This window comes from Atractosteus spatula, chromosome 7 (assembly GCF_055471065.1).
Source record: "Atractosteus spatula isolate fAtrSpa1 chromosome 7, fAtrSpa1.hap1, whole genome shotgun sequence".
Classification (NCBI taxonomy): domain Eukaryota; kingdom Metazoa; phylum Chordata; class Actinopteri; order Semionotiformes; family Lepisosteidae; genus Atractosteus; species Atractosteus spatula.
This window is the reverse complement of record NC_142712.1, coordinates 17,973,246-18,000,095: the sequence shown is the minus strand read 5'-3', so window position 1 is coordinate 18,000,095 and position 26,850 is coordinate 17,973,246. Positions and strand designations below refer to the sequence as shown.

The 26,850-nt window shown below is 37.9% G+C and overlaps 1 protein-coding gene across 2 annotated transcripts in view; it reads left to right on the top strand.

Annotated features, from left to right (window-relative positions):
* The first annotated feature begins 6,667 nt into the window (after window positions 1-6,667).
* The window catches only part of cog6 (component of oligomeric golgi complex 6), a 70,391-nt gene continuing 50,208 nt past the window's right edge, over window positions 6,668-26,850 (top strand). For both annotated transcript variants that reach the window (XM_088920663.1, XM_088920662.1), the window contains exons 1-4: window positions 6,668-6,850; window positions 7,733-7,876; window positions 8,870-8,941; window positions 11,178-11,236. In XM_088920663.1, the coding sequence (XP_088776789.1) occupies window positions 6,713-6,850; window positions 7,733-7,876; window positions 8,870-8,941; window positions 11,178-11,236 (413 nt within the window). In that variant the 5' untranslated portion in view covers window positions 6,668-6,712. The remainder of the gene's footprint in view (window positions 6,851-7,732; window positions 7,877-8,869; window positions 8,942-11,177; window positions 11,237-26,850) is intronic.

Here is a 26,850-nt window from a genome sequence, read left to right as displayed (position 1 = left end):
ATACAGAGCGCCCTCTAAATTAATCTGTTTTGCTTGTCACAATTCCTTCAGTGCTTCTGATTCTGAATTTGTGTGTGTTAGAGAGTTGATGTTCAAGGTTCCAAACAATCTAAGAAATAAATGCATTGAAATCACCAAAATGAGAAGAGATTTTAATTAGAATTAATAGCTTTAAAAATGGACCACTAGCAACCTTTATTTACTATTCCAGCTTCCTAATGACTAATGACTCCAGTGTTGTTCAATTGAATTATTATCCAAGTCTTAATTGTAAATCATACATGTCAAGCTGTTTGCCAAATTGTTTCAAAGTGGGCTATTCTCAGTTAGCACAAAAACTCTCCAAGATAAAGGCTCTGAGAAATGAACACCAGGCTTATCAACCTGCAAGATAAAGGCGTGGATATGCATCTGAACTGGAAAGCAAGTGTGGCAATTTAATTAACCACCAGAAGCTGTGAGTGACTTTGTCTCTACCAAAGTAAAAAGATCTCAGAAAATCTTCTCCTTCTGGAGAGGTGGCTGAAGCGTTAATTGCTGTTTAACCAACAAAACCAAGTGTCTTATATATCCACCCACATATTAGCAATATTTGTGCTATTTTATAAATATATAGTTAAACTATTTGGTTCTTCTCCCCCTTAATGTTATTCTCCATAAATTCAGATTCCTAATTAACCCAGCCTCTCTGTCCTTCCTATAAATGTAGTGGATCGGCTGCTGAGGATGTTAAACACACCTGAGAAGCTATTGACTGAAAAACACATTTGCGTTCATAAAGGTCCAATGTAAGTCCCGTTTCTCCTGTTTCGTGGCCTTTTTAAATAAAATGTAATAAAAGGTACAGAAGCTCTTATTTGAAAAACAGAGGCTTTTAGGCACATTATCAATTACTGCTGTTGAGGTTAGATCTGTGATTATATTGTTTCCTAAAATTATATTGTGATTGTATTTTTAGAAGATATCCCTAGATTGTATTCTTATAATGATTGTATTCAGAATAGAAGTTCGAATATTGGGCTGCATCAAATCTTTTGTCTGGTAGTATTTTTGAAGGACACCTTGGTATCGGGAGAAGAGGTCACAGGCAGAGATTAAAGAACAGTAGTTGTGGAATAGGAATGTACGAGAAACTTTACATGTATTTATTTACTGTAAAACCTGAATGTCTCTCACAGAAATTATAGTTTTGGTATAGATGCCTGAGATAAGGGCAGTTCATCTGTAATGGGAATATCTGATGATGAAGAATGGATATCTAAGCCTGCTTGCTGTTGTCCTTTCATTACTTTCTCAAAAGTGTCCTAGGCACTGAGACATCTCACTTACGCCCTGGGAGAAGCGAATGCTGTTCATTCCAGTGAACTTATTCCTCTGCAAACATCCATCTTTTAGCAGGAACCTGCTTATCTTGTCGAGGGTTGCAACAAGTCTGAGCTTATACTAAAGGCATAGGGCGCAAGGCAGCACTGAGCACAGAACTGATCTCCAGCCAGACAGCACATCAGTCCATCCACTGGGTAAAAGAGAAAGGAACAAATTAGAATAGCCCACACAATTCAAACCAAATTTGGAGGTTGAGGGTTAGGGTTAGCCAAAACCGAATCATCTGGCCAAAGCTTACAAGAAATCAATGATAACATGCAAACTTCATACAGACAGACATCCAAGGCCAAAATAAAACCCAATTGTGGCTCAACATTGTTAATATCCTTGTTAAAGAGCCTAATTGTTGTTGCTACTTTATAATTAAATATTGTGTTTTGTTCAATATCATTATGTCTTACAATGTTCCTTTCTATACACAGTGCAGCAGTGACAGGAGATCCAATGGACAATGTATTTTTCTTGAGCACTGGACCACCTACTTTCCTTTCTTAACATGTGACAAATGAGGACAGGCAAAAGACAAAGCACACAAAAGCGTACTTTAAAGTGAACACTGGCAATTTTCATTCCCCGAGGGCACAGAATAGTAGTTTCTCTTTGCTTTTTGTAACAGTGAAGTCAGATCTTTTTCTACATGAGATTAGCTCTGGCAGCAAACCTGATACTTATGTTTGGCATCTAAGAATGTGGACTGCATAGCTTGTCTCATCTTAAATGTATTAGTTCCAGTTTATGGTTTTTTTTCTTCTCAATTCAATGAATGATTTATTGGCAGTCCTGAGGTCAGAAGCTTAGATTCACGAGCTGGTGCATCCAGGACCCACAATGACTATATCTCACTCACTATGGCTCATCTTTCTTCCAAGTGTTGGTTTCATAGGAAAAGCTTTCGGGGGCCTCAAAGCATAGACTTTTAATAATTCCTTTATCTATAAGGTGGCATGACAGCTCAGCTGTTTGCATGCTGCCTTGCGGTGCAGGGCCTCTGGGTTAAATCCTGGACCTGGGGGTGCTATCTGTGTGGAGTTTGTATGTTCCCCTTGTGTTCATGTGGGTTTCCTCTGGGTGCTCTGGTTTGCTCCCACAGCATAAGACCTATTGGTAGGTTAATTGGCTTCTTGGAAAATTTGCCCTGGTGTAATAGTGTGTGTGTCTTGTCTGCCCTGTGATGGACTGGTGTCCTGTCCAGGGTGTATTCTGCTTTGCTCCATTTCTGAGATGGGCTGCAGCCCCCCTACAACCCTGAATTGGACGAAGCAGTTAGAAATGAATGGATAGAGATGCATATGTTTTGAAAATTCAGGATGCTCTGAAACTGATCGTTCATTGTTTTAAAAACATTTATGTTTTTTAATCACCATTTTTAGAGAGCATAGTTTTAGTAAAAGTGTATGGGCTAAGGAAGTATAAGAGTGTTGCTTTGGTGCCGCATTTCTTAAGGTATTTTCCTTTCCCATCATAACATTTGAAATTTAAAGGGACAATTAGAGGATTTTTTTTCTGCTTGAATAGTTAATTGTCACATATAATGGTGCTGCTATTCAGAAAAGTTACCAAGGTACTGCACTACTAAAGACATGCGTTTCTAATACTTCTGCCTGGGAAAGCAACTTGCAACTTGACTTAGAGGACATGTATCACACAAAGCAGAAAACACTAAGCACATCCAATGACAAAACAAATGACTAAGAACACACAATAAATATACTATAAGCAAAAAGAAAGGAAAGCGGGGGCATAGTGATAGCATTAAGCACAATCAATATGCTGCAGCAGAACAGTTTTATTTTCTGAATGAAAAATGGAAAATAATTAAAGTTTTAAGAAAGAGGCACAGAGAAAAACAACATCCTTACAGTTGATTTTCAGATATGTCTCTATGGAACCTGCAATCAGGGTCACATACCAGCACAGTTGTCTCACTTCCTGTTCAAGGAGATAGTCATCCTTTTGGTATTCTCAACTGTGCTTTGCATAAATAAAAAATTCATGACATGCGAAGAGAAAAATGACCAGTCTTTGGGGGGATGTACTGGTCTCCTTTGACAGATGAACTGCTGACATATTCATAGAATACAGCAAGAGCCTTGAGCATTTTTGTATTAAAATATAGCTAATTCCTGTTTTTGCTACGTTTACAATGTCATTTTTCAACACTAGCTCTAAAGCACTACTTGTTCCCATTTTGTTTCTGAAATCAGATAGAAATGCTTATTTTAGATTTAGCAAGAGCCTACAAAGTTGTTACAACAATATATTGTAGCTTTATACTGTATATGCACAAACAACAGTGGGAGTAAAAATTTACACTCTGGTCTGAAGCAAAATTATTTATGAATTTATTAAGCAGAATTAAATAGTGTTTATCAAAATGTAATTTTTTTTTCAAGTGATACCAATTATAACTTTTTAGAAGTTGTTTTTAGAAGTGTGTTGGCAGATATCTACTATATAGATTTGCAGACATAAGTGTTGGCAAATTATATAGCCATCCATTATCAGAAAGCCACATAATCCTGTTAAAGGCTGCAGCAGATGGGAGCCTATCACAGAAACACAGGGCACACTCTGTCAGGATTGCATCCTGGATGGGACGCTTATACGCATTAGAGCGACAATTTAGAAATACCAGTTAACTTGGCCTGCAAGTCCTTGCAAGGTGGGAGGAAACTGGACCTTCTGGCTGAATCCTGCACAGACAAGGGAGGAACTACATATAGAAGACATCCCAGCTCAGAACTGAACCAAAGACAAAAGAACTATAATACAATATGATACAATATGTGCCGTATACTATATAGGAAAATATTACAGCACCCGAAAACCACAAAGGAGAAATGTGGGGACAGATTGGGGACTGGGGCTTCTCTGCTTTGTGGACTATTAGCCAAGACGGCTTTGGGTTTCTTGTCTAGGGTCCTGGTTTTGCTGGAGCTGGGAGGCCTTTTCCAGTAAGTGCAAGAGGCCCCATGCCATTCTTGGCACCACAGCCCTAGGAAGTTGTAAAAAAGTAATTTTCCTGTGTTCAGGGAGTAAGGGACATTCTGTTGGTATACCTGTTGTGCTGTATTTCCCCTGTGCTGTACTTTTGCAACATTACAGAGTGTGTATACAGTATATATTATATTAAAATTTGATTTATCGATGCCACATCCTTGAAATACACCCTTTAGACTTAATGCTTGTGTCATTACTTTGTTTTTTTGTTAGTTTTTTTACCCATTTTATATCCATGTAAAGTGACAATGTGTTTTCTTTTCACCTACACAATCATGTTACTGAGTTTAAAACATTTGAATGCATCGATGCATATGGACGTGTAATTGAATTTGGACAGGTCTTGTTTGAAAGAGGAATTCTACTTTTTTGCTCGGGGAAATCATTTGTGAAATGAAATGAAGTACTGATTAAATAAAAGGATTTAGCAACACCTCCTGTTTATCGTAGGACACGTTTCTCTAGTTTTATTGTTGTCCTACCTATTTATTCTTTCTGGCATTATTGTATCGCTTTGAGAAGCCACCTTTAAAGGCGCTATATAAAATAAAATTTATTATTATTATCTAGTCTTTACGTGAATGTCTTTACATTTTATGAATGGAAATGAAACTTTGACATTTATAATGTTGTTTCAGAACTCATCTACAAAGAAAATGTGACAAATAATGTTAAAAAATTAATACCAGTTCCATCACCCACTTGTAAAAAGTTTTTTTAAAAATGCTGATCAGCGGTTCTATATATGGAATGCAAAATCACTCTTTAAGGTGATGTATACTGTATATAGAAAAAAAAATGGTTCCTGGGAGGACATTGACATAGAGTTTTAAGGTATACTGTGATATGAACTGCATTTCCATAAAGCTGGGATCCAGCATACTTTATAAGTCATATAAATGCATTCATAATTTTCTGGGAAAAGAGCTACACTTTTACAGCTGACATGTCATTTAATAATCATGTCAATTAATTAAGAGTTTAGGGAAGTGAAAAATTCTTCAGTCCTTGAGAATTAGAATACCATGCATTTGCTTTACTACCTTCTTGACTGATTAGACACACATACTGTATACAGTACTGTATGTATCACAGACAGCCTCGGGGCTTATAAACAAATGTGACTAAAAAAGTAGTAAACTTTATTCCAAGATGAAAAAAATCAGACTCCCCAGCGTGTTTTGATATTGTGTTTTGGTACCAGGAAAGAATGAAGGTGCAGGTCTTATTCATCAGCACAGGCAATATCCTGCTACTGTATATGCTTCTGATAGTCTCAGATGTGACTCCTTTAGCAAAGGGACAAAGCAATCATTCTATTCTGGTAGAAAACAACAATTGAAAGTCAACATTAAAGCTAATGCTGGTTTAATTGAAGGCCTAACTGTACACTTCAGAACAGAAGAGTCAGAATAAAAACTGAGCTGAATACTAAGTGAAATAAAAACAATAAGCTAACAAATTTGCCCTGAATTGTGTATTTCTCAAGAGAAGAACATCTAATCTAGTTCAGCTCTGAAAGGGAGTTCAAAAGCTTTTAAAATATAGTTTGTTGTGAGATCCCTTCAGTGAAGTTTCTTGCCAAAACTTTTGTCCTATTTCAGAGCTTGTTTCTACTCAATTGCTCAATGAATCTACCACTTAGAAGCCATTGCTGTCCGATTCTGATAGAAATTACACTTGAGCTGGGGAGATTTCTTAATAGCAGTGCTATTTAATTTATGTTACTTAATGATACTGTTATTTAATTGATGTAAGTGACATATTTTCTATATTTGAAGTTGGGTGATGGCTTTTCATTGGTTGAATTGTACTGTATAATGATAAAGTTCACAAGTGAGTTTCCTGTTAGGGCCAGTTCCTTACAAAGTAGTTCAGTTGGGTAGTTGCATCAGCATGCGTAGGCTGCAAAGGAACAAGTAATAGGTTTATTCCATGCTGAAAAGAGAAGAAAGAAAACACAATGTTTTGGCTGTGGAGCCTTCTTCGGGTGTATGTTCATTACAAAATATGTGTAATACTTACATAGAGTATTTAATTGTATTTTAAAAGTTAATTGAAAACCAAAATCTAAAAATCTTTTTAAGATTTACAGGTAATTTGCAGGCAATTTAAGAAAACAAAACAAAGAAGAAAGACATCTGAACAATTCTCAATGAGATTACGTATTGTTAATTAAAAAAGGAAACAATAATTACTGAAAGTAAACTATTTTACATGGTGTTAAGAAGTGGAACTCGACTTCTCCGACGTTGTTCCTGGTCGGAGATTATAGACAAGCGGCCCCAAGAATTTCCGGATTGTTGACGTGTTGTAGTTGTTTATAATGGCTGATAGTAAAGTGGAAGTTCCAGCTGATACATCGAATCTTATCAATAACAGCAATAATGCAACCGCCCAGCCAAATAATCCGCTTTCGAGAAAACTCAATAAAATACTGGAAACGCGACTGGACAATGACAAGGTTGGGATTGCGAGAATATTGTTTTGCACTAGCCGTCTTTCCTTATTCTGTGGAGCTGTAAATAGATAGGACCCTAACAGAAATTGAAATTCTAATTCACTATGTATTTGTCATTTTTATTGGTCTTCTATTGACAAAGGTAAAACGTTACGTGACAGCGTGTTCCATCATTAAATGGTTGTTGCAGGAAGTATTGTAATTGTATTTGTTTGCATTTCCTGATGCTACAGATCTGAACAATCAATACTGGATCCCAAAACTGGAGCTGGAGTGCAATGGACTGCGCTTTTCAGTGTTATTTTTAAAAACATTTCTCCCTCTTACTTGCGGTATTTATGAAAACTGTGAAAGGTCCTACTTAAAAAGCAATGCGACGTATGAGTTTGCATACTAAACCTGCATACTGTGCGTGAATCAAGTACAACACAGTGAAATCGTGATCTTTCACTCTTGCTCGTATATTCTAACACATATTTTCTGATGGGGCTGGGTTTCCTTGATTTGCGAGGGTGCGTTTGTGTCCTTACACAAGGTTTAGTGTGCACTGAATGCTGAATTGGGCCTTATTTCACTACCACTCTCGAGCTGGCTGAAATATGAGTCCAGGCATCAATAGAATGGAACTCGTTTTCTTTAAATCACCTGGAAACACATGTGTCCCTCCATTGAATTATTAACAGAATTGATAAGATAAAGGATGTATCTTCAAATTCAATCACATTTTTGGAAATGGTGCCTAAATGTTTGCAAAGGACCTGGAGAAGAATTATATATTCATAGCCAGATTTCTCTATATATTATTTAAAAAAAATGGCAATTGCAGATCTAAAAAAGACATAGTAAGAACATAGTTTTGTGTTTTTATTTTCTGTGTATGTGAAGGAGATGCTGGAAGCTTTGAAAGCCCTGTCGGCCTTCTTCACCGAAAACAGCTTGCGCACACGCAGAAACCTGCGAGGAGATATAGAGAGACGCAGCTTGGCCATCAATGAGGAATTTGTCCGGATTTTTAAAGATGTCAAAGAGGTGAGGGGAGTCAATGAGCTGTGGTGTTTGTTGATTTCTGTTCTGTGTCACACCCATATCACATACTGATCCCCTGTCACACCAGTAATATTTCAAACAACAGTGGGGCTTAATACATCATCCTATTTCAGGTACAATTGTAGATTTACAAAAAAATTAAAACCACATTGCAGTTCTGAGCTGTTTCTTTTTATTTCAGTTCTTCCCAGTTGAGCATTTCTCTAGGTGCTCTGTAACTCTTTGTAGTTTCTTCCTTTGAGCAGAACCCACCAAAAGACAACATAGTATGCATATCGCAAGAAATAATGTCCAGTATTTTAATTTGAATATGCTATCATGCTGTTCCAGTACAGGATTTAATTAAGTTTATCAGTTAATATTGCTTGTACGTGTTGTACAATTAAAAAAACAATTACAGGTGAGTTGGTCACAGTGAACTATCAGGTCCCAACCAGATTCCATTAATTTTCCTCCCTTACTCAAGTTGAGGAATGCACTACCCACATTAACAGAACTGGTCGATTCTTGACCTGTGGTCGCTTTGACCTGCAGTCTTCCTTGTGTCCTTGACTCTCAGGTTGGTAGTGTGGTTTGCTTGTTGCTCCTTTTCACTGTACTGTAGGTGTACATACTGCTTGTATGCCATTTTGTGTTCTCTGTCACAGTATTTATTCCAACTTTTGCTGGTCTTATTTTCATTTTGTTTAATTTTTACTGTACAGTTCATATACATAGTATATGAAAAGAAGTACATTTCAGATATGTGTTACATGTCACCCTGCATATCAACCGTTAAGGTCCTAAGACATATGTGTGTTATAAATGCAATATAAAAATGTTAACCAGGTTGTTAGATAAAAAACCTTTACTAGTATTGCATTCCTAGGACTCGAGCTTTAAAAAGTCATATGTATACATACAGTATTTACTTATTATCCATTAATTCCTGAGATCTCTCTGGACTTCCTTATATCTTTTCCTGTTTTCACTCAGGAGTTGGAGAGTATTCATGAAGATATCCACGCCATGAGCACTTGCTGTGAGGATATGACAAACAGGCTGAAGGTACTGTATGGAGGGTGTAGCACATTATTAGAGATAACAGTTATCGTACACACTGAACATCAACACACAACCTAGAGTTTAAGAACAAGGTCTCAAATGGTCTGTTTAACATGTTAGTAGTTAGTTATTAGTTATTTGATTTGAACATCTTGCCAGATGTTGCTGTGAGATTTCTTCTGTGTTAGCTTCAACAATATGGGCAGGTAGTTTGTTTTAAACTCCCACTACCCTTTGTGTGAATTCATGTCTCATCTTCTGTTGATCCCTAGAAAAGTCATTGGGTTGACTTTATTTTCAGCCTTTGTGACTTTTGTGTAAAGCCCATCGGTCTCTCTGTGTATCTATGAGGTTACTGTCAGTAGCTCATTTACTACCTACCTTGGTCATTTTTTGAAACATCATTATCTAAAATTGCTTATAGTAATAGGGTGCTTTTGTATGACCGATGAAGACCCAGAGAACATCACAGAAATGGCATGAAAATGTGGTGTGGATAACAACAGTCTTTCTGCTTCAGCGCATTTACACTACACAGCAGCTAAACTTTTAAATCAAACAAAGTGATTGGAGCTGTAATAAAACTGCATTTTTTTTCATATGTCATGGTGTGACCGTTGCGGTTCTGCGCTGGCTCGTGCCCTCCGCCGGTCCTACCCCGCCCGTTTTGTCCCGCAACATCTGGGGCGCGAACCCGGGTCTTTGGCGTAACGCAACAGGGAGCCAGCCGCATGATCTAAAGGAGACCTCCTCCAGCCTAGGCAGCTGAGGTCCCTGCTGTATGCAGGGAGGGTGATGACATCACCATGTCCAAACTAGCTCCACTACAATGGCTTACTTTGTTACAGAGTTTGTAACACGATCATATAGTCTCAAGTCTCTGGCTCATGTTCAACTTACAAACATATACACCCCTACTATATGATTTGTAAGGTGTTGAAGGTCATGCCACTTACTTTAAGGGTAGTTATGGGGGTGACATTAGAGGGAAGAGAAAGGACCTCTTAATAGCTCTATTTACACAACATCATCCCTGTTCAGAAAGTCTATTTAAGAACTGAGCATAGTTTTTACCAGTCACATTGTTTAATCCTGTAAAAGCTTTATCCCACTTTACATGACGCGGTTGCTCCCATCTCGTCAAGCTGGTACCAGTTTCGTGTTTGCCTTTATCTGTTCCCGCTGTGACTCTTCGAGAGTGAGTGAGTAAGAGCTGCGCTGAATTTACACATTCTGAAAGACAGTTCTGCTCCCACAGTTTGTCGTTCCATCATTAGAGCAACCAGCTGGAAGGAGGGTCTAGGCTTCTACAGTTGTAGAGGATGCATGAAGTCACAGGGCAGTTCAGGAGGCCTCCCAGGAATCAGCGCAGCAAAATGATTTGTTCACCTTATCTGATCTACATACAGATGTTCACAAGCACCTTATGCACTCTTAAACTTCTCTTTCAATTACCATAAAGTGCATTTGGAGAAGCACACATTTTAGGATCACTATATTTAAAATTAAACATTTGATCCTTTATACCTGTTTCCATGTGTGAGACGATAGAATGCCTTACTCAGCCTTACTGTCAGGTTCTTCTGTGAATACAGAAGGTATCTACACTGATTGTCTGTATGTGCAGCGCACAGAAATAACAGAAAGCTCCACAGTGTTTCCTAAACATAGCCCATCACCCATCCTTGCATCTTATTTTCCAAATAAGGTTATAGATCCAGCTAGCAAGTGATCATGCATTTATATCCCTGTATTGTTTTATGTTATGGGTAAGATATCGGCTAATCCTAATTGGTCTAAAATGAAAGATGTATCAATGCTGGAGGGGGCTTCAATATAGATTTGGAACATATTGAGTTACAGTAGATGCCAAGAATAAAGTATCCCGTAGCCCTCTTCTTTGATACAGATGGTAAAATACTTAAGCACCTTCACTGTTCATGGAAACACATTGACAAATTAACCCATATGCCCCACGTATCAGGCAGAATGCTTTGATATCTAACCATTGTTGCTTTAAATTTGCTGAACTATAGTAAATGTAGGTAACAACTGTTTCTGTAATATTGACCAGCTGTAAAAACTCTGTGGTTTTAAACTTATTTACCCACATCGGCTTATCTTAAGCCCCAAACGTTTGCTGTAAGGATTGGAGCAGAGTGGAACCGTAACACCAAGGTGACTTTCTCTGCAGTGGCTGTCTCTGTTTACTGATGGTAATCTATTTTGTGTTTCCCAGGCAGCCAAGGAACAGACACAGGATCTGATTGTGAAAACAACTAAACTGCAAGGAGAGAAGTAAGTGATGCTGCATTTATGGTGACAAATGGCACCTGACACATGCCTGTACATGTATACCCCACGCACATTTTGCTTTGTTAACCGTGTTCAGTGTTATTTTTTTTAACATATGTAGCACATGAAAGCAGATCCATTTTCTGTTGCTAAGTTAGGCAACCAATTATTACACTACTCAAATACTCTGTGTTGAGTGTTCTGTAGTACAATAATGTCTTTACCTATTAGAATATTTTTTGTTTCCCTGATTTTAAGACCAGGGACTGCAATTCAGACTTCAACAATTGTTTTTCCAAAACTTCAATTTCCCTTTTGAACATTGCTGTTGTAGATCAATTTTGTAGCTAACTTTGTGTCTTTATTTTGTATTGTACAAAAATGAACTGGGGTTTACATTTAATTTGAGGTGTGCCTTGTACGTGAATGTAATTCGTTGGCTCAATAGTAAAGATATTATAGGGTTGCTGTAATGTCGCTGCATGCTGATGCAAGGTAACTCCCCTCTGCTTTTGGCTTATCGCCTACTGTGTACCCTGAGGGAGATGAGTCATCGGAATGTGTAACTTATACAGTACGTTAACTGTTCAGGTAGAAGCTCCCTTAATGAAATTTCCTTCAGTTACAAATCTGAAACGCCAAACAGAAATGAAACTTTGTTCATATTGTAGCACCTAGAGGGGTGGTGTGTTATGATCTTTGTTGAATTGTTGGGTTATCAGGAAACAGATACATGCAGGTAATAATGAGGTACAATGCAGTGGTTTTATGATACATTCCAGAACACAAACCAAAACAGCGTAGCTTCTGTATCATCTCTAACTAGCTGCTTCAAGTCCCTGCCTAGACATTGGGCAGGTAGGGAATTTACCAGTACGCATCTGCCACAGCATAATCTGTTCTCTTCTGTAGGTAGCATACATCAGACATTCAAAAGACTTGTGCTTCCTGTTTATATACGATCACCCAACCAGTCACTGTTTTCATACTCCTCAGGTGACAGTAGGCCATCCCCACAGTCTACCCTGTTATGTTGCGGGGAGAAAACTTGCCTTTTTTTCCCCTGCCTGCTGCAATGACAAAGTGGATTTTAAATATGAAAACATCACCGAACACATTGAACCTCCTTATTGTTAAGATGTTTTGTAAGATTTAAAAAAAAACTATTTTTATTGTAAATTGACGCCAAACATGTCTAACAGATTGCAATCCCAACGCATGCTTAGAAACCTACTTGTGGTTATACAAAAGCACATTATGGGCTATACAAATAAAACAATTGCAGAGGGAGTTCCTTCATTTCAGTTTTCAAAATGAGACTACATATGTTTTCAGTAGTATTTGTTTATGCAAGTCGGGAGACTCTAAATTAGAGCAAATATGTTGGTTTTGAGATAATCACTTTCCTCTGCATGCTTTTAAGTGTACATATGTTGTCTGCTATGGGATGCAGCATCAGAAATTAAAGCATACTGCACCGCAGAAACATCACTAACATTTTGTATGCAGCAACATTTGGCGTAGGTGAATGTGTGAAATAATAAACTCAGTCATGTGTGGAAACAAATTAACCTTTGTGCTTAGGAGATTTTAGGAGAGGCAAATATAAAATACATTAAGTGTTTATTGAAAGATGTTCTCTGATTTCTACCACAATCCCCTATGACTTGTTCTTCACTTGCATCCAAATCTAGTCACCAGGTAACGTGTATTAGTGTAACTCTGTTTATTAATTGGGACATTCCTAAGTCTTCTGCATTAATGCTAGCTCTGCCATGCTGCAGCCTGCTGTGGATGCCAGTAATGACTGAAGGACAGGGAGAAAACACAGTGATGTCAGCCAGCCTGATTCCTTTTCATGTCAGTGAGATCTTTTTAGAGTCAGAAGGGTGAAGATGTTTTGTGTGTTGTATTTGCCTCAAACATTAATTTTGAAAGAAAGCTAAATTGTCGCAATACCATTTGCCAAGGGTTTTTTTTTTGCTTTTCTGATTGCTTTCATTTTATACAATCTTATTGAATGACTGTCTGTCTCACAGTACTGGGGCCCTGGAATCAATTCCTGAGGTTCTATCTGCGTGGACTTTGTATGTCCTCACCATGTTCATTTGGATTTCCTCCCACAGTCCAAAGACATACTGATAGATTAAATGGCATCTGGAAAAATTGATGTGAGTGTGTGTGTTTGTGTCTGTGCCCTGTGCTGGACTGGCGTCCTGCCCAAAGTGTCCCCCACCTTGTGCCTGTTGTTTACCAGAATAGGCTCTGGCTTCCCCCGAGACCCTGTATTGGCTAAAGTGGTTGGAAGATGGATGGATGTCTTTGAATTTAGGGTTGCATGGTGTTTAGATGTTTACCGTCCTTCCCCAGGCTTGCATGACAATGACAGGTTCTTGCGATAATTTATTATGGTCATTGTGGTAGTTTCAGTGCTGCGAATTGGTGGCTATGTGGTTGCTAGCAGCAAGATCCCTGTCTTTTTTTGTGAGAGCAAAAAACGCTTACAGGTTTGTAGCAAAGAAGTAGGGAAACAGGGTTTGCAAGTTTACCTGTTCCATCTTAGTTTCAGTGGTTAAAACATTTTGTGGATCCTTTCAGAAGCAAATCCATAGTAAGAAAAGTTAAGTGAGAAAGCTTTGAAGTTTATTTCTGTTGTCTGATTGTTGTCTGTTGCAAGTATCTTATTTAACATGATAGTACTTATCTATCTTTTGGACTAGAAAGAATTTAAGTATGTGACAGTTTTTCTATTATATATATACACAAGAGTTAGGTAAGTTAGGTGTTTCTCTGTGTTGTAAAAAGAACACCGTTGAGACAGTTGCCATGTAATTCACTTTTTTCTCATTTGCTCTTTCCTTTTATGCATTATTAAAGGTTTGAACTCTTGTTTTTATTCTCATCAGTTTTAGTTAAGATGAAAAAAGCAAAACTCATCAATTTTTTTCTCTTGGACTATGCAGCACTTTATCCATTTTAAAATAGAACCAGACAGGAGCCAACATGTTTGAGCTTGAAGAAAGTCCTGTCACAGAACTGCTCTTATTTGAAATACATTGTGAAATAGAAAATAAATTGCTTCAAAGGAGCAATTAAGATGCTTTCAAAGTGAAACTTCAAAGGCAAGCCCAGAATGATGAAGACATCAAAGACATATCAAGTGTTTTGTTCAGTTCCAAATATAGGGTTATTTTTTACATACTCGAAGGAAAAGAATGTCACTCAATTCAATATCCACAATCCTTCCACGAGCTGTTCACATTGGACTAAACTACTAATTTTTTTGTTGTAACACCATGCAAGGTTATGAAATGCAAGAATAGATCTGACAGTTTGAAGCGAGTTACAAAAGGACATAAAAATTATTTCATGTTGGAAGCTAAATTGTTTAAACTTCTTAGCGGTATTGAAAATGTTTTGTGTCCACTCTGACTTGGATGTTTCATTGTAGGACTATCAATCAACTTTAGAACGTCTGGCAGTAATTTTGTATTTTTAATACTGTTTGTTTAAAAGTGAACAATAGAGATACAAAAATTAACCCTTTAAGACAAAGATCCAGGTACATGTATTCTGAACACGGTTTAGAACTCAGGGTGTCATTTGGTCTTCTTAAATCATTTGCTGTCTAGAAGCTTATTGGTTCAAGGATATTATCCACCTGTTTCTTGAAGGACCATGGCTGGATGACGAAATTAAGACTTTCTCTTAAATATGCTGTCCTGTTTGATATAATATAATACTTTGGATTTTAATTTGACCAAACATGTCCTTAGTTTCTTAATTTGGCATCTTAAGTATAGTTGTATTAAAATTTCATTGAATGAAATGTGAAGAGGTGAGTTTTAATAGAACTCAAGGAAATTGTCAGAATATCATTAACATGCCAAGGAATGTTCTAACTACGTACAAAATGCTTGTATTTTATTTTTTTTCAGAAAGATTCAGTTGTAAAATATGAGGGAAATATTCATCATCTATTGAACTTGGATCAAAACTATTTACTCCTGTGCTAGATAGGGTGAAAGGCCTCCTCTCCTTAGTAATCTTTCTTATGTTCTGAAGCTTTCAGACTGTTTATCATTCAAAGCTCCCACATACAGAAATAAAGCTTTCTTGTATTCTAGTTTGTCCCTAACTCTAATTCATATGAATGTAACAACAATAAACATGTTCAGTAGCTACTTCACTTATTGCTGTACCTAATCTTCAAGAACTTGGTGCATCATTAATAATGTTTGTACATCTTTTAAGCTCTTCATCTTCCATACACTGAATGGATCCATGTCTCATTTAGACAGTTTTCATGTCTCTTTACTGTGTGTTTGGGGGGTCTTAGGGGGAAGACTGAGGGGGGGAAAAAAGCAAAAAGCATCTTTGTAGTGTTTCTGAATCCCCTTGGTCTTTCTCTCTGCTTTGTGAGGACATTAGCTTTGTAATTTAGAATGCATTGGGTCAACATTGCTTGCTCCGGTTTGTATGTACTGTAATAACAGGTATTGCTTTTTCCCAAAACAAGTGACAGATGCTTGACTGTTATATATGAATATTGGCGTTTAAATATGTTTATTTAAACTTTGGTGTGGTGCAGCTTATTGAATTGCACATTGCGTGTATTGATTCTTTGCCAAAAGACATCTTAAGTGAAGTTGCATGGAGTACTTGATTTTAAGGACCTTTGGTTTTAAACTATATTATTCATACCGTTCTGCTGGGCAGTGTAGCTATCTCTGTGAGAAACAAAACCTATCATCACTGCGTGGATGCTTTCCAGGAGAAAGAAAATCAAAGACCTATAGTTGGGGTTGGAAAGCTCTCCTACCGAAATGTTAATAACACATATATCTGACAGTGCACATTGCTGGCACCAGACTGTTTTAATAATAATACTCAGCAGGGAAGTTACTGAAAACCTTCTTGTAAGAAGGTGGTGTGATGGTGTTTTTAGTCTGGATGGAATTGTTGTTGCATCACCCCAGTGATTGAGGAATACCAATTATTCCGTTCAATTTGTTTCACAGTGAAGCAGTCTTCCATATATTACCCATAGATCCAAACATGCAATCATAAAGCTACAGTATGTTTTTTTCAACCTCATCTTACTTAACGCTATTTCTTAGAAGGATCTTGGGTCTTTATCCTCTGATGCTAATGAGCTTATTCCCAAAAGACTTACCGTGGAACCAAAATACTGTACTGTCTAGTGCATCTCCATGACCATATTTTTAGTTATGGTGACCAGAACCAAGCTTCTAAAAAGGCTCCTGTATTTTACCCTCTGTACCTTTTCTTTTACTATTTTAAATTATTGTTAGGTATTGCATATTTAAATTAGATGTCAATAGCCAATTAGAAAAATCCTCATGTTGAAAGCTTAAGCATAAAGAGTTTTGGCTTAACTCGCTTGGCTGAGCGCTCACCACCTGCCCATAGAACGATGAATTTAGGACCCCCATACTTTACCAATTGATGAAGAATTAAGAAAGTGATCCAAAAGGGCTGAAGCAAAGGTGGAGATGGGGTGAAGGAAGGATAAAAATGAAAATTAATATGAGAAAGAGAGGTGTGATTTTTTTATAGTATTTGAGTAAGTGATGTCATGAAGGATTACAAGTAAGAAGACCATGGATGAAGCAGAATTTGGTTGCCATTAGTCTTTCTGAGCTTTTGTTACACGCTTGATTTATTTGCAAATTTCAACCATTATATAAGATTTTCATTTCCGGTTCTTTGTTATTAACAGTGTAAATTCCAATTGAAATTGAAAATAAGCAGACGGGGATCTGATTTAGATTCTCATTGCTTTATAATCTGAGCCTCTTCAGGTGAAGCAACTGCAGGCTCTCATGTGCTTTGTTCCTTTTTGATCTTTATTTTTTAGAAGCGTCGTCGCAAAATATTTTAAAATTCATCGTTGCTTTAAACTGACACTTGATAACTCTTAATTGTGCTTCTTTATTTTGGTTTTGAAAACGTTTTTAAACCTAGAACTACTACTGTCTCATTACAGAAATTGAAGGAAAAAAATGTCTTTGCAGCCTTTCTGATATTCTGTTATATTAGGTTTGAACAAAAGTGAGATGATAAATATATATAATGCTTAGATTAAAATGTTTTTATAAGGTTTCAAGAGGCATAAAACAGATCTTAAATTGTTATGCATTTTGAGGTGCCTAACTGCTAGCCAGTTTGAACGCCCAACCTCAGAGAATTACTACATTGAAAAACCACTGTTTAATTACAGTACTTTCTGCTTGTTTGAAATCTAAATATCACAGAGGGACAAGCATATAGAGTATACAAATTAACAACATGTGCTGTGTGTTTCATTACTATTACCTACGTAGGCAGGGTTGTTACAGACTTACACTGAATGGCCAGTTTATTAGGTACAACAACTCTTCCCATGTAATTGAGTGTTTAATCAGTGTCAGCATCCTAAAGCAGACAATGCTATTTAAATCAGATCGGCGTACCTATGGATAGAGTGTGCAAGTCAGAGGGAGAATGTCCAAGACAAATAATTTAAGTGATTTTGAACACGGCATGGTAGCTGACGCCATACGTGCCAACTTGAGTGTGTTTAGGAACAGCAAACCTGCTGGGGTTTTCAAACACGACATTGTCGTGTTAAATAAGCTTCTAAATAACTTCTAGCCAACGGCGGTCCTGTCATCGGAAGTAAAAGACCGTTGATGAAGGTGGCCAGTGGAGGCTGACCCAACTTATACAGAGTAACAGACAGGATACAGTCAGTCAACGAACAGCGGAGTACAACATTGGTGCTGAAAGAGGCAAATCAGAACTCGCAACTCCTCATGCCTTTGTTACAGATGGGGTATGGCAGCTGATGACCGAACTGAGTTCTACTCCTGTCAGCAAAAAAACAAAAAGATGCGGTTGCAGGGGGCTAAGGAATACTGGACACTAGAGGATTGGAAAAACGTCCCCTGGTCTGATGAATCCCAGTTCCTGTGGTTTCATGTTAATGGGAGGACCAGGATATGGTGAAAATCGCACCGTTGCATGGATCCACCCGACTGACTGTCTACAGTGCGTGCTGACGGTGGAAGTGTAATAGTGTGGGGTGTGTTTTTGTGGCACACATTGGGTCCCTTGATATGAGTAGAGCAATGTTTGAATGCCACAGGATATCTGAACAACGTTGTCGATCGGGTGCATGGCAGCAGTGTACCCATCTGCGAATGGGCTTTTTCAGATGATGCTCCATGCCACAAGGCTAGGAAGGTCCTGGAATGGCTCCAGTAACATAAAGTGAATTCAGCTTAATGTGGTAGCCTCCCATCACCAGATCTCAATCTAGTTGAGCATCTGTGGATGAGATGGAACGAGCTACTTGGAGTAGAGATCCACCACCGGCTAATGTGCAACAGCTATGGGACACATAGCGGTCTCCATGAGCCAGCCCCCCTGTGACTGTGCACTTTCGTCACCTAGTTGAGTCTGCGCCGCCAATGAATTCAGGCTGTTCTGAGGCCAAATGGGTACCAACTCGCTATTAGGTAATGTATCTAATAAAGTGGCCACTCAGTGTAACCTCACCTGTAAATTGCTGACAAAGTGTGTTTTTTGAAACAGAAAAATAAAGGACATCTTTTGAAACCTGCAATGTCACAAAATCCCAAAAGAGCATAGCATTACTTTTTTAAATACTGTATATGCTATGCTTCGGTTAACTTCTCTAAACAATTACTGTATTTAATAGCTGTAATTAAGTAATCAAGTGGCACAGTCATTTCTCAGCTCAGGGTGATTCTGACACTACTCATTAAATGCCATAGCATCTGAGGTGCACATTTTTCATCACGCATCTAAAGGGCTAAATGAATTGCTGCAATTTTACATTATGCTTTTTTGTGTCCGTACTGCTGTATGTCGTTGGGAAAGGTCATGATGTGACAAAAAGGGTTGTAATTTGTGATGGCGTAGTTGACAGAGTAGTACTTGCGTTTCAAGAATCACAAATCTGTGGCTGTTTGACCTTGAGCTGGGTCTTTTGGAACAGACAAATGCTGGCAAATGAATTTTGACAGCTGTGATGTACAGTTGGTAATTCCATGCTCCACTGGCACTGCATGGCCTTTCCAATGATAAGATGACAAGGAGAGAGAGATGTAGCACAAGCACTGCTGGGTTGCACAGGCTTTCCGTGCCAATGGTGAATTAATAGAGTGGTGAACGTGCCACTAAGTTGCATATGGTTAGTACCTCATGTGGGAGTCTGGAGAGATGCAACAGCAGCAGTCTGCAGTGGCCTTTTTTTCCTCAGAAAAGAAAGCATCCCCTCCTTTCTAATGGTGTGTTTATTCATTTTTATTTTATAAATGTACAGTGTCCAGGTAGCTTTTCTTGAAAACACATTTTGAAATCGCCATTTGTGTCTTTATCTCTAAGATCACAACAAAAACCATTGTAGCTACACTGATCCTGCCCACCCATCAAGACATTCATCTTTTGACACTTTGCAAGCTCTGCAGTCTTGTACAGAAGATTTTGCACAGATTGAGGGAGAGGTGCATCTCTCATTAACTTCATCACAGTGACCTGACTACTCAGTCATTAAAGATCTCATGGCACTGTTAATCAGAGCAAGGATTTTAAGCCCAGTCTTTTGGCTGAAATCTGCTTTGGGCCTGTATTATCTGTTCTACCTAAATGTCCCTGACCTAAGTTTAGTTTGTAAGACTGCCACGTTTCACAGGTGTATACTGCATTTTAACTGTACACTCCCATGTGCACAGTTGGTTTAGGATCCTTTGGGATAAAAACCACAGTGCTAATGGAAGGAAAGTACCTTTGAGACTGAGATCAGTAGCCATTTCTGTACGCAAGGGATTATATGAGTTGGCAATTTCTTTACCGACATGGCTAGGAGAAATCAGATCAATTAACAACATAAGCTAGATGGGCCTTTTTATCTTTTCCTGTTTTATAACTCTTCATGTATTCATAGGTTCTTATCTGACGTCCTTTAGAAGGTGTATCCTGGCTTATACCCATTGCTTGCTGGGATGGGCTGTGGCTCCACCCAACCCTGAATTGGATGTAGTTGTTAGAAAATAGTGGATAGATATAATCTTAATTCTGTGCTCCCATGGGACACAATGGTAGGGAGTGACTTATTTGCTTTCTCTGTACAGTTGGTCGAAGAGGTCTATGAGTTCAAGGTGAAAGAGTTCACTTAATGGGAAAAAAAGTTTACCCAAGCAAGTTAGCTGGAAGTTAGAACTCAAATAATGGGATAATGTGGTTGTCATGAGGTGCCATATTGAGGTAGACTTTGTAAAGACCTCTGCTGTGTAGCATGCAGTGTTACTCGCAACAGAGAGCTGTACAGGTGTCCTCGTGTTGAACAAAGGGAAGAACAGGCTGACAGGCTTTTCTCCCTTTGCTTGCACAGGTGCTCAGTCACCATCCTTCAGTGTTTACACACTGGAAAGAGTAACAAGGAATGTTGAGAAATTGGAGTACAAAAACAAATGCACTGTGCCCCATGGTTGGGCTGAATTGTTTGTCTTCAAACACACGCTAGTTTTTGTGCATGTAAGGACTGGTGCACTGAAAGCTTCTGTCATAAAAACACAAACCAAAGAAAAGCCCTTGTATTGTTGCACAGGAAGTATTACCAGCGACGATGACAGGCTTTGTGCACATAACTCGGCTCTGTCTGTCTATTGTATGTTCTCTTTTCATTTTATTCAATCATTAGTGGAAGCTTAAAGTTGGATCTGAAAGTGGATGTGCATAAAATCCACAACGAAACTAGTTGATGCTGCATGAAGTGACTTCATTGTTGTTTAATTTAGCATTCCTTTCACTGTTGTACAGGTGCTATGGGTGGTTGTTTGAAATAGCATTTTCTAGACAACGAAAGGTAAATGGGAAATGGCTGATGTGCTAAATGAGTATTTCAGTCGGCACCATGTACCAGGCAGTGGAAGGTCAAAGTTATATTTCAAATATTAACATAGAAAAGGCAGGAGTCTTTTGTGTACTAGAAGCTTTAAGATGAATAAAACCCTACAGGTTGGTGGTATCTAAGGAATTGTACTGCAGACACCAAATGTTATTCAGAGACTCAGCTCTTCCAACAGTAGCTCAAGGCAGGGATATGTGTATGGCAATGATGAACACTTAGCAAACATTATCTGTGTGTTCAATAAACATTCATCGTATGTTAATACTTTCCTATTTCTTGATATACTTTTACCACCTTAAAGTCTTCTGAATTTACTGTGCATTATTACCATATTACCTTTCACTCTGATTAAAATCATGATCCTCCCCCCCAAATACAGGAAGTCAGGGCTTATAAAGACCAGTCTGGTGCCACCTGCAAGTCTGTTACAACTGCCTTTTTGCAGATAAAGGGACTTGGGTCAGTGTAGTGGCCTATCGGTCAGTGAGGATGAAGGTGGAGGTTCCATTATAGGGTAGACAGAAGAAGGTGTGTATGGGGTGTGGATTCAGTGTCCATTGTGGAACCAGAAATCATCTCATCTGAGTTCCATCTTGAAGCCCTATTATAGAGTTGTGTCCAAAAGCCATGTTACACAGAGACAGGGCAGTTGTTTTACTTATGGTTGACTATGACGTTCCATTCAATGTCTTTCCTTTTCTTTCTTGTGCTCTGCTCTTCTGGCGAAGTCTGCCTCTTCATTCTCTTTCTTTTAAATCTGCAAGGATTCATTTTTAATGAGTCAGAAGAATGTATAATGGGTGTTTGTGGCAACAGACAACGTTTTATATAGCTTTCATCATACTAATTTTGAGTTTAAAATTCCTTAAATATATTATTTAATAAGTGCTTATGCTCAAAATGGTCATTTTTGTAAAAATTGATTTTTGCAGTCTGTGGTTGCTTTACCTTTACTCTTTGCTGATAAATATTATAGACAGCCTTGCCTAATTATATTGGTTTCTCACTAGGCAGTAAAGGTCCAGGAACTTAGTTTAATTGAGGACTTTCCAGTCAACACATCATGTCAGTGCAATTCCCATACTAATGCAAGTGCTGATGAATAGACAGTGGCATTCTGTCTATGAATACAGAACTGGGCCCTGTCAAATACTGCATCACTCTTATATTCCCTTGCAAGGTGTATGTGAAGGTTAGTGTAGAGTTGACAGCGCATTAGAAAGTGCTTTATAAACGTTGAAGAATCTTCCTAGAACAGGCGTTTTGAGTCATAGCTGTTGTGATAGTTTTTATTACTAGAGAATTCCTTCTTAATAATGTCCATTGAACCATTAATTAAACAGTTTAGTTTCTGTCATGTTTTTTTTACTTACTCACAGACCTTGGTTTTAGAATTGCCCTGCATTTTCTCTATTGTTGTAAAAACACTTGGCAAACAAGACTCCATTCTTTGCTTATTTAAGAAACTGTTTCTGTCCTCTACTTGTTTAAATAACTCTGAATAGGCTTTGAATTAATGATGTGGAAATGGGCAGAAATTATTCTGTGTTAAATACTACTGTGTAAGCAGTGTTCATTTTGGGTTGAATGGCATAAATTCCAGACACCCAATCATTGATTTAATATGGACTTAAAGGAGGCGTAAACCCAAAAATTAGTATTATTGTTCCAATTTGTAACCCCAGGAAACATTCTAAAAAGCTAGAGGTTCTTGTAAAAGGTCTTTTCAAAAGATTATGGGTCAGTTATATTGAACTACAGTGGGAACAAACCCCAAAAGATCCAGGGGTTTGTTAGAACCCAGACTTACCTGGAAGATGAATCACCTTCATATCATCCTGGTTTTCTATTTGAGTCTTAGATGATTCGTCAGGGAAATTCACAGCCTCGAAGGGGAATTCTACAAAATGGAAAGTGGAAAAAGTACAAGAAGGCCTAGCTCTAATCCCCAAGAAAGGCAGTATAGGCGTGACCATACAGATTTCATATGCGATGTGGAATATTTCTGTTTTTCCATACAATGTCTAAAGTAAAAAGGAGGATGGTGCAGTTTTTGTGCCTAAATGTGAAAAAATCAAAACCAGCCAGGCAACATAAGCTAGGTCCATATCATTTCCCTGAGCTGTGATTGCTTTAATTGCACTTCTTGTATGGGGACAGCGGGTAACACAAAAACAGTTAACATAATTACACCTCCTGGTCCTCAGTCAACTATGTCTGTGACATTCCTGCTAAACACTCGCACGTTTACGTCCTCCTTCATCATGCCATAGTCCCTCAGCATCAATAAGACAAGCTCATACCAATATAATCTAACTTCAGAGTTCTGTCTGTCTGTGTTTTCGGGGAAGCAGCTGAAAGAGGAGACTCACCTCAATCTCTGTAAGCAGTGCAGAATACGGCTTTGGACCCTCCTCTTCTTTGGATTCCATACTGAGATTTTTTTTCAGTAAATTAAATAACGTTACTGCTTTGGATTGAGCAGAGTTTTTCTTCTGCCTCTGTGATTGACTAGGCCAAATTAGCTGTCCAATCTTTATGAATCCCTTTGTCTCTTTCTCACTTTTGCCTTTGTCTCTTGCTCACTTTTGCTTTTAGTCAGTGCATAATCGTCCACTTAATGAAGCGGAACCATCGCCAAAGTGGCATTTCTGATAAGAGTCTGCATAATATCCTGTCTTTCTTATCCCATTGATCTCTTGCTTAGAACAGACACAGCCGGCAGCGACCCTTACATATTAATAAAAATGGAAATGAATTTGGAAAACCTTATTACTGGTCTAATCTCATAATTTAATCATGTCTGTGTTACTGTAAGGACTGACGATCAGTCTCTTTGTAGTGCTGATGGAGTGGGTTGAGATACCCACGTCACGGAGTGTGTGACTTGCTTTTCTTTAGGCTTTTTAGAGAGCCGCTATGAAATTGATGGCTGTTGTGTTCCTTCAGGTGCCACACAGGGGACAAGCAAATCACTCTTGAATCCTGCAACCTTGCAAAGGTCATTTCAGTAAGCAAATCATCGTATAGGCATAAATCTCGAAATATCTCCTCCTTCTCTGTAGTTTATTGTACTACAGTACCTCAGGGTCATGATTAAAACATGTTTCAGGCGACCGGTGTCTGTAGCTGAGTAGGTGGTGATGTTAATTTGTGATGTTAAATGCCTTTGTCAAATTGAACCTTCCATATGTTTTTCTTGTTTTCTCTTTTGTACTTTATTCAAACAAGGACCCAGATAAAAGCCTTATTCTGCATTGATTGAGTTGTAGTTTTTAAAATTATATACTGTATGATGGAACTTTATACTGAATTTGTTGTGTTGCTGCGTTTTTCATGATGTAACTGTAAAACTATGTATGTTTTTGCAATCTAGCAATTGTTTTGAATTTAGTCCCCTTGGATACATATGCAACATGAATTCTTTTTGATTTTGTGGGATACTCTGGTGTGACAGGGGAAATTAATTTTTTTCTGTTCAAAAAGCATTTTTATCCTACTCAGGATTCCTTGAAGGTATTTCAGTTTCTAACCTACACATGCTACATATACTATTTCAGTGTCATTTTAAAGGTCTTTGCATGTCATAGAACAATTGTCTTTGAGGTCGGTTAGGAATTGATTGATATTAATTATTCATATTACAAATTTGTAAATTGCGATTTTGGTTTGTTTGTATGATATATTCTACAGACTCTTAATTTATTAGCACAGGAGATTAGAGTGTAAAATGTCTGGTAGTTCAAGAGCAATAAGCTTATAGATGAGTCAGAGGAGAGTGGTCATCATTGTTCACATGCTGGTCGTCCATTCCTGGCCATCACAGATTAATAGCAGCATCACAAATAGATATAGGTTTAAGCAGAAATATTGGTGGTTTTTCCACCATAAAGTATATATCAAGAAAGTTGTAAGAGTTATTTGAAAGCGTCCTCAACAATTTCTGCTTACTGCTAATCAAATGTGTCAGAAGTTGAAAATGCAGTTGTATCCAGATGTCAATTTGGCTGGTCGGGAGCTTTAAGAATTCAATGAATGCTCATCTTTCACTTGGGAATCTCTAATACAGAAGAGACCATAAAATTAAGATACAGCCAAATGAAACGGAAGAAAATCGAAGAAACAAGGAGAAAATATCTCTTTGAAAATAACTTTCACCATTTGCATTATCAGGGTTCAGATGTTATCTCTCAGTTAAAACAGAAATTCCTGTCATGTACAAAATAAAGGACATCATTCAAATATTAACATTCTTGACAAAAAGCTGGAGCATTCAAAAATTAGTAAGAGGGAATTCAGCCTGTTCCAATATCAAGGTCTGATGGATTCTCTTCTGATACAAAAGTAAGCAGTAAACCACTGGTACAGAAATGTGAAATTAGCAAAATGATGCCAGGAAAAAAGATTGTGTCTTTTTTGAAGGTTTAAGAAAGAATACAGGCCTTGAAATGGCTTATATACTGTGCAACTGAAAGGGTGTTTGCATTAGTTTTAAAGATACTTAATCAGGAAAAGAGAGTCACTTTTGCTGAGTTAAGGCCAAGAGAATGTGTGTATGCTGGAGCAAGTAGCATCCACTCAAGGATGTGTCACACACCACAATGTCGAGCTAATGATGATTACTGCAAAGACTATTTCTACCAGATTGCCATCCTGGAGCTTGTGATGTATGCGAAGACCAACTTTCTATTCAATAAGTTCTAATTACAGCAACAGGCATCACTTGAAGGAAAAGCTTTGCATTTGGCTTTGCTTTGCGGTTAAAATTGCAAAACAACAATCATCATTTTGGAAACAAATATTTTTTGCACCAGTGCACCTTTGTTCTTCAGGTTGGTACACAATAATTAAATTGGAATAATAATTGGAATAATAATCAAACAATTGCTCATCAGTGTTTCTGCTACTCTAAGAATGGCCAGCTTCTTGAATGTGTTAGGTGGAGCAGCAAAATTCTAATAACAGTAAAAAACATTCTCAACCTGTGTCACCATGAAGGGGATTTTGGAATCCAGTAACGTGTGTAGTTAGTTTACAAGTTACAGTGTCTTGAAGGTAGTCTGGGTATGTGCAAAAAGGAATTGACCACTTTAAATGACCAAATCTCCCCCAAAATGTCAAAGAATTCATTCAAGAAAGAGAGGACAAAATATTGTAGTGGAAAGTTGCAGTTATACTGTACAGTAGCTTTGTCAAATCTATGCAATGCCATATTTCAGAAAAGGCTTTCAAGGGTTTTATTTGACCTTTTCTACAGACCTGACAGGTATATCGTTAACATGTAATTGAGGATTACCAGCAATGTCAAATTGACAAGTCTAATCCTTCCTTTTCATCTGAGTGCTTATGACACATCATTTGAAGGTTCCAGGGAATTTAACTTTTTTTCTACAAAATTCTGTTATAATACAGTAGATAATCCTAAAACATAGGAACAGTTTTAGCCTGGGTGTTATTTATCAGGGTTACATTTATTATCTAAAAACCTCTCCTTTTTGCTTCAGTGTTCTAATCTTGCTGTTGTATTCCAATCCACTGAGCTCCGGTGCCCTACCAGGGCTGGGACAGGTGACTCCTGACTGCAGTGAGAGCACGTTTGCGCTGTATCTGTGAAAACCGCTGATTTATGAACATCCTAGTCCTGCAGTTGCTGCTTTGCTGTCGATTAACGGTGAAG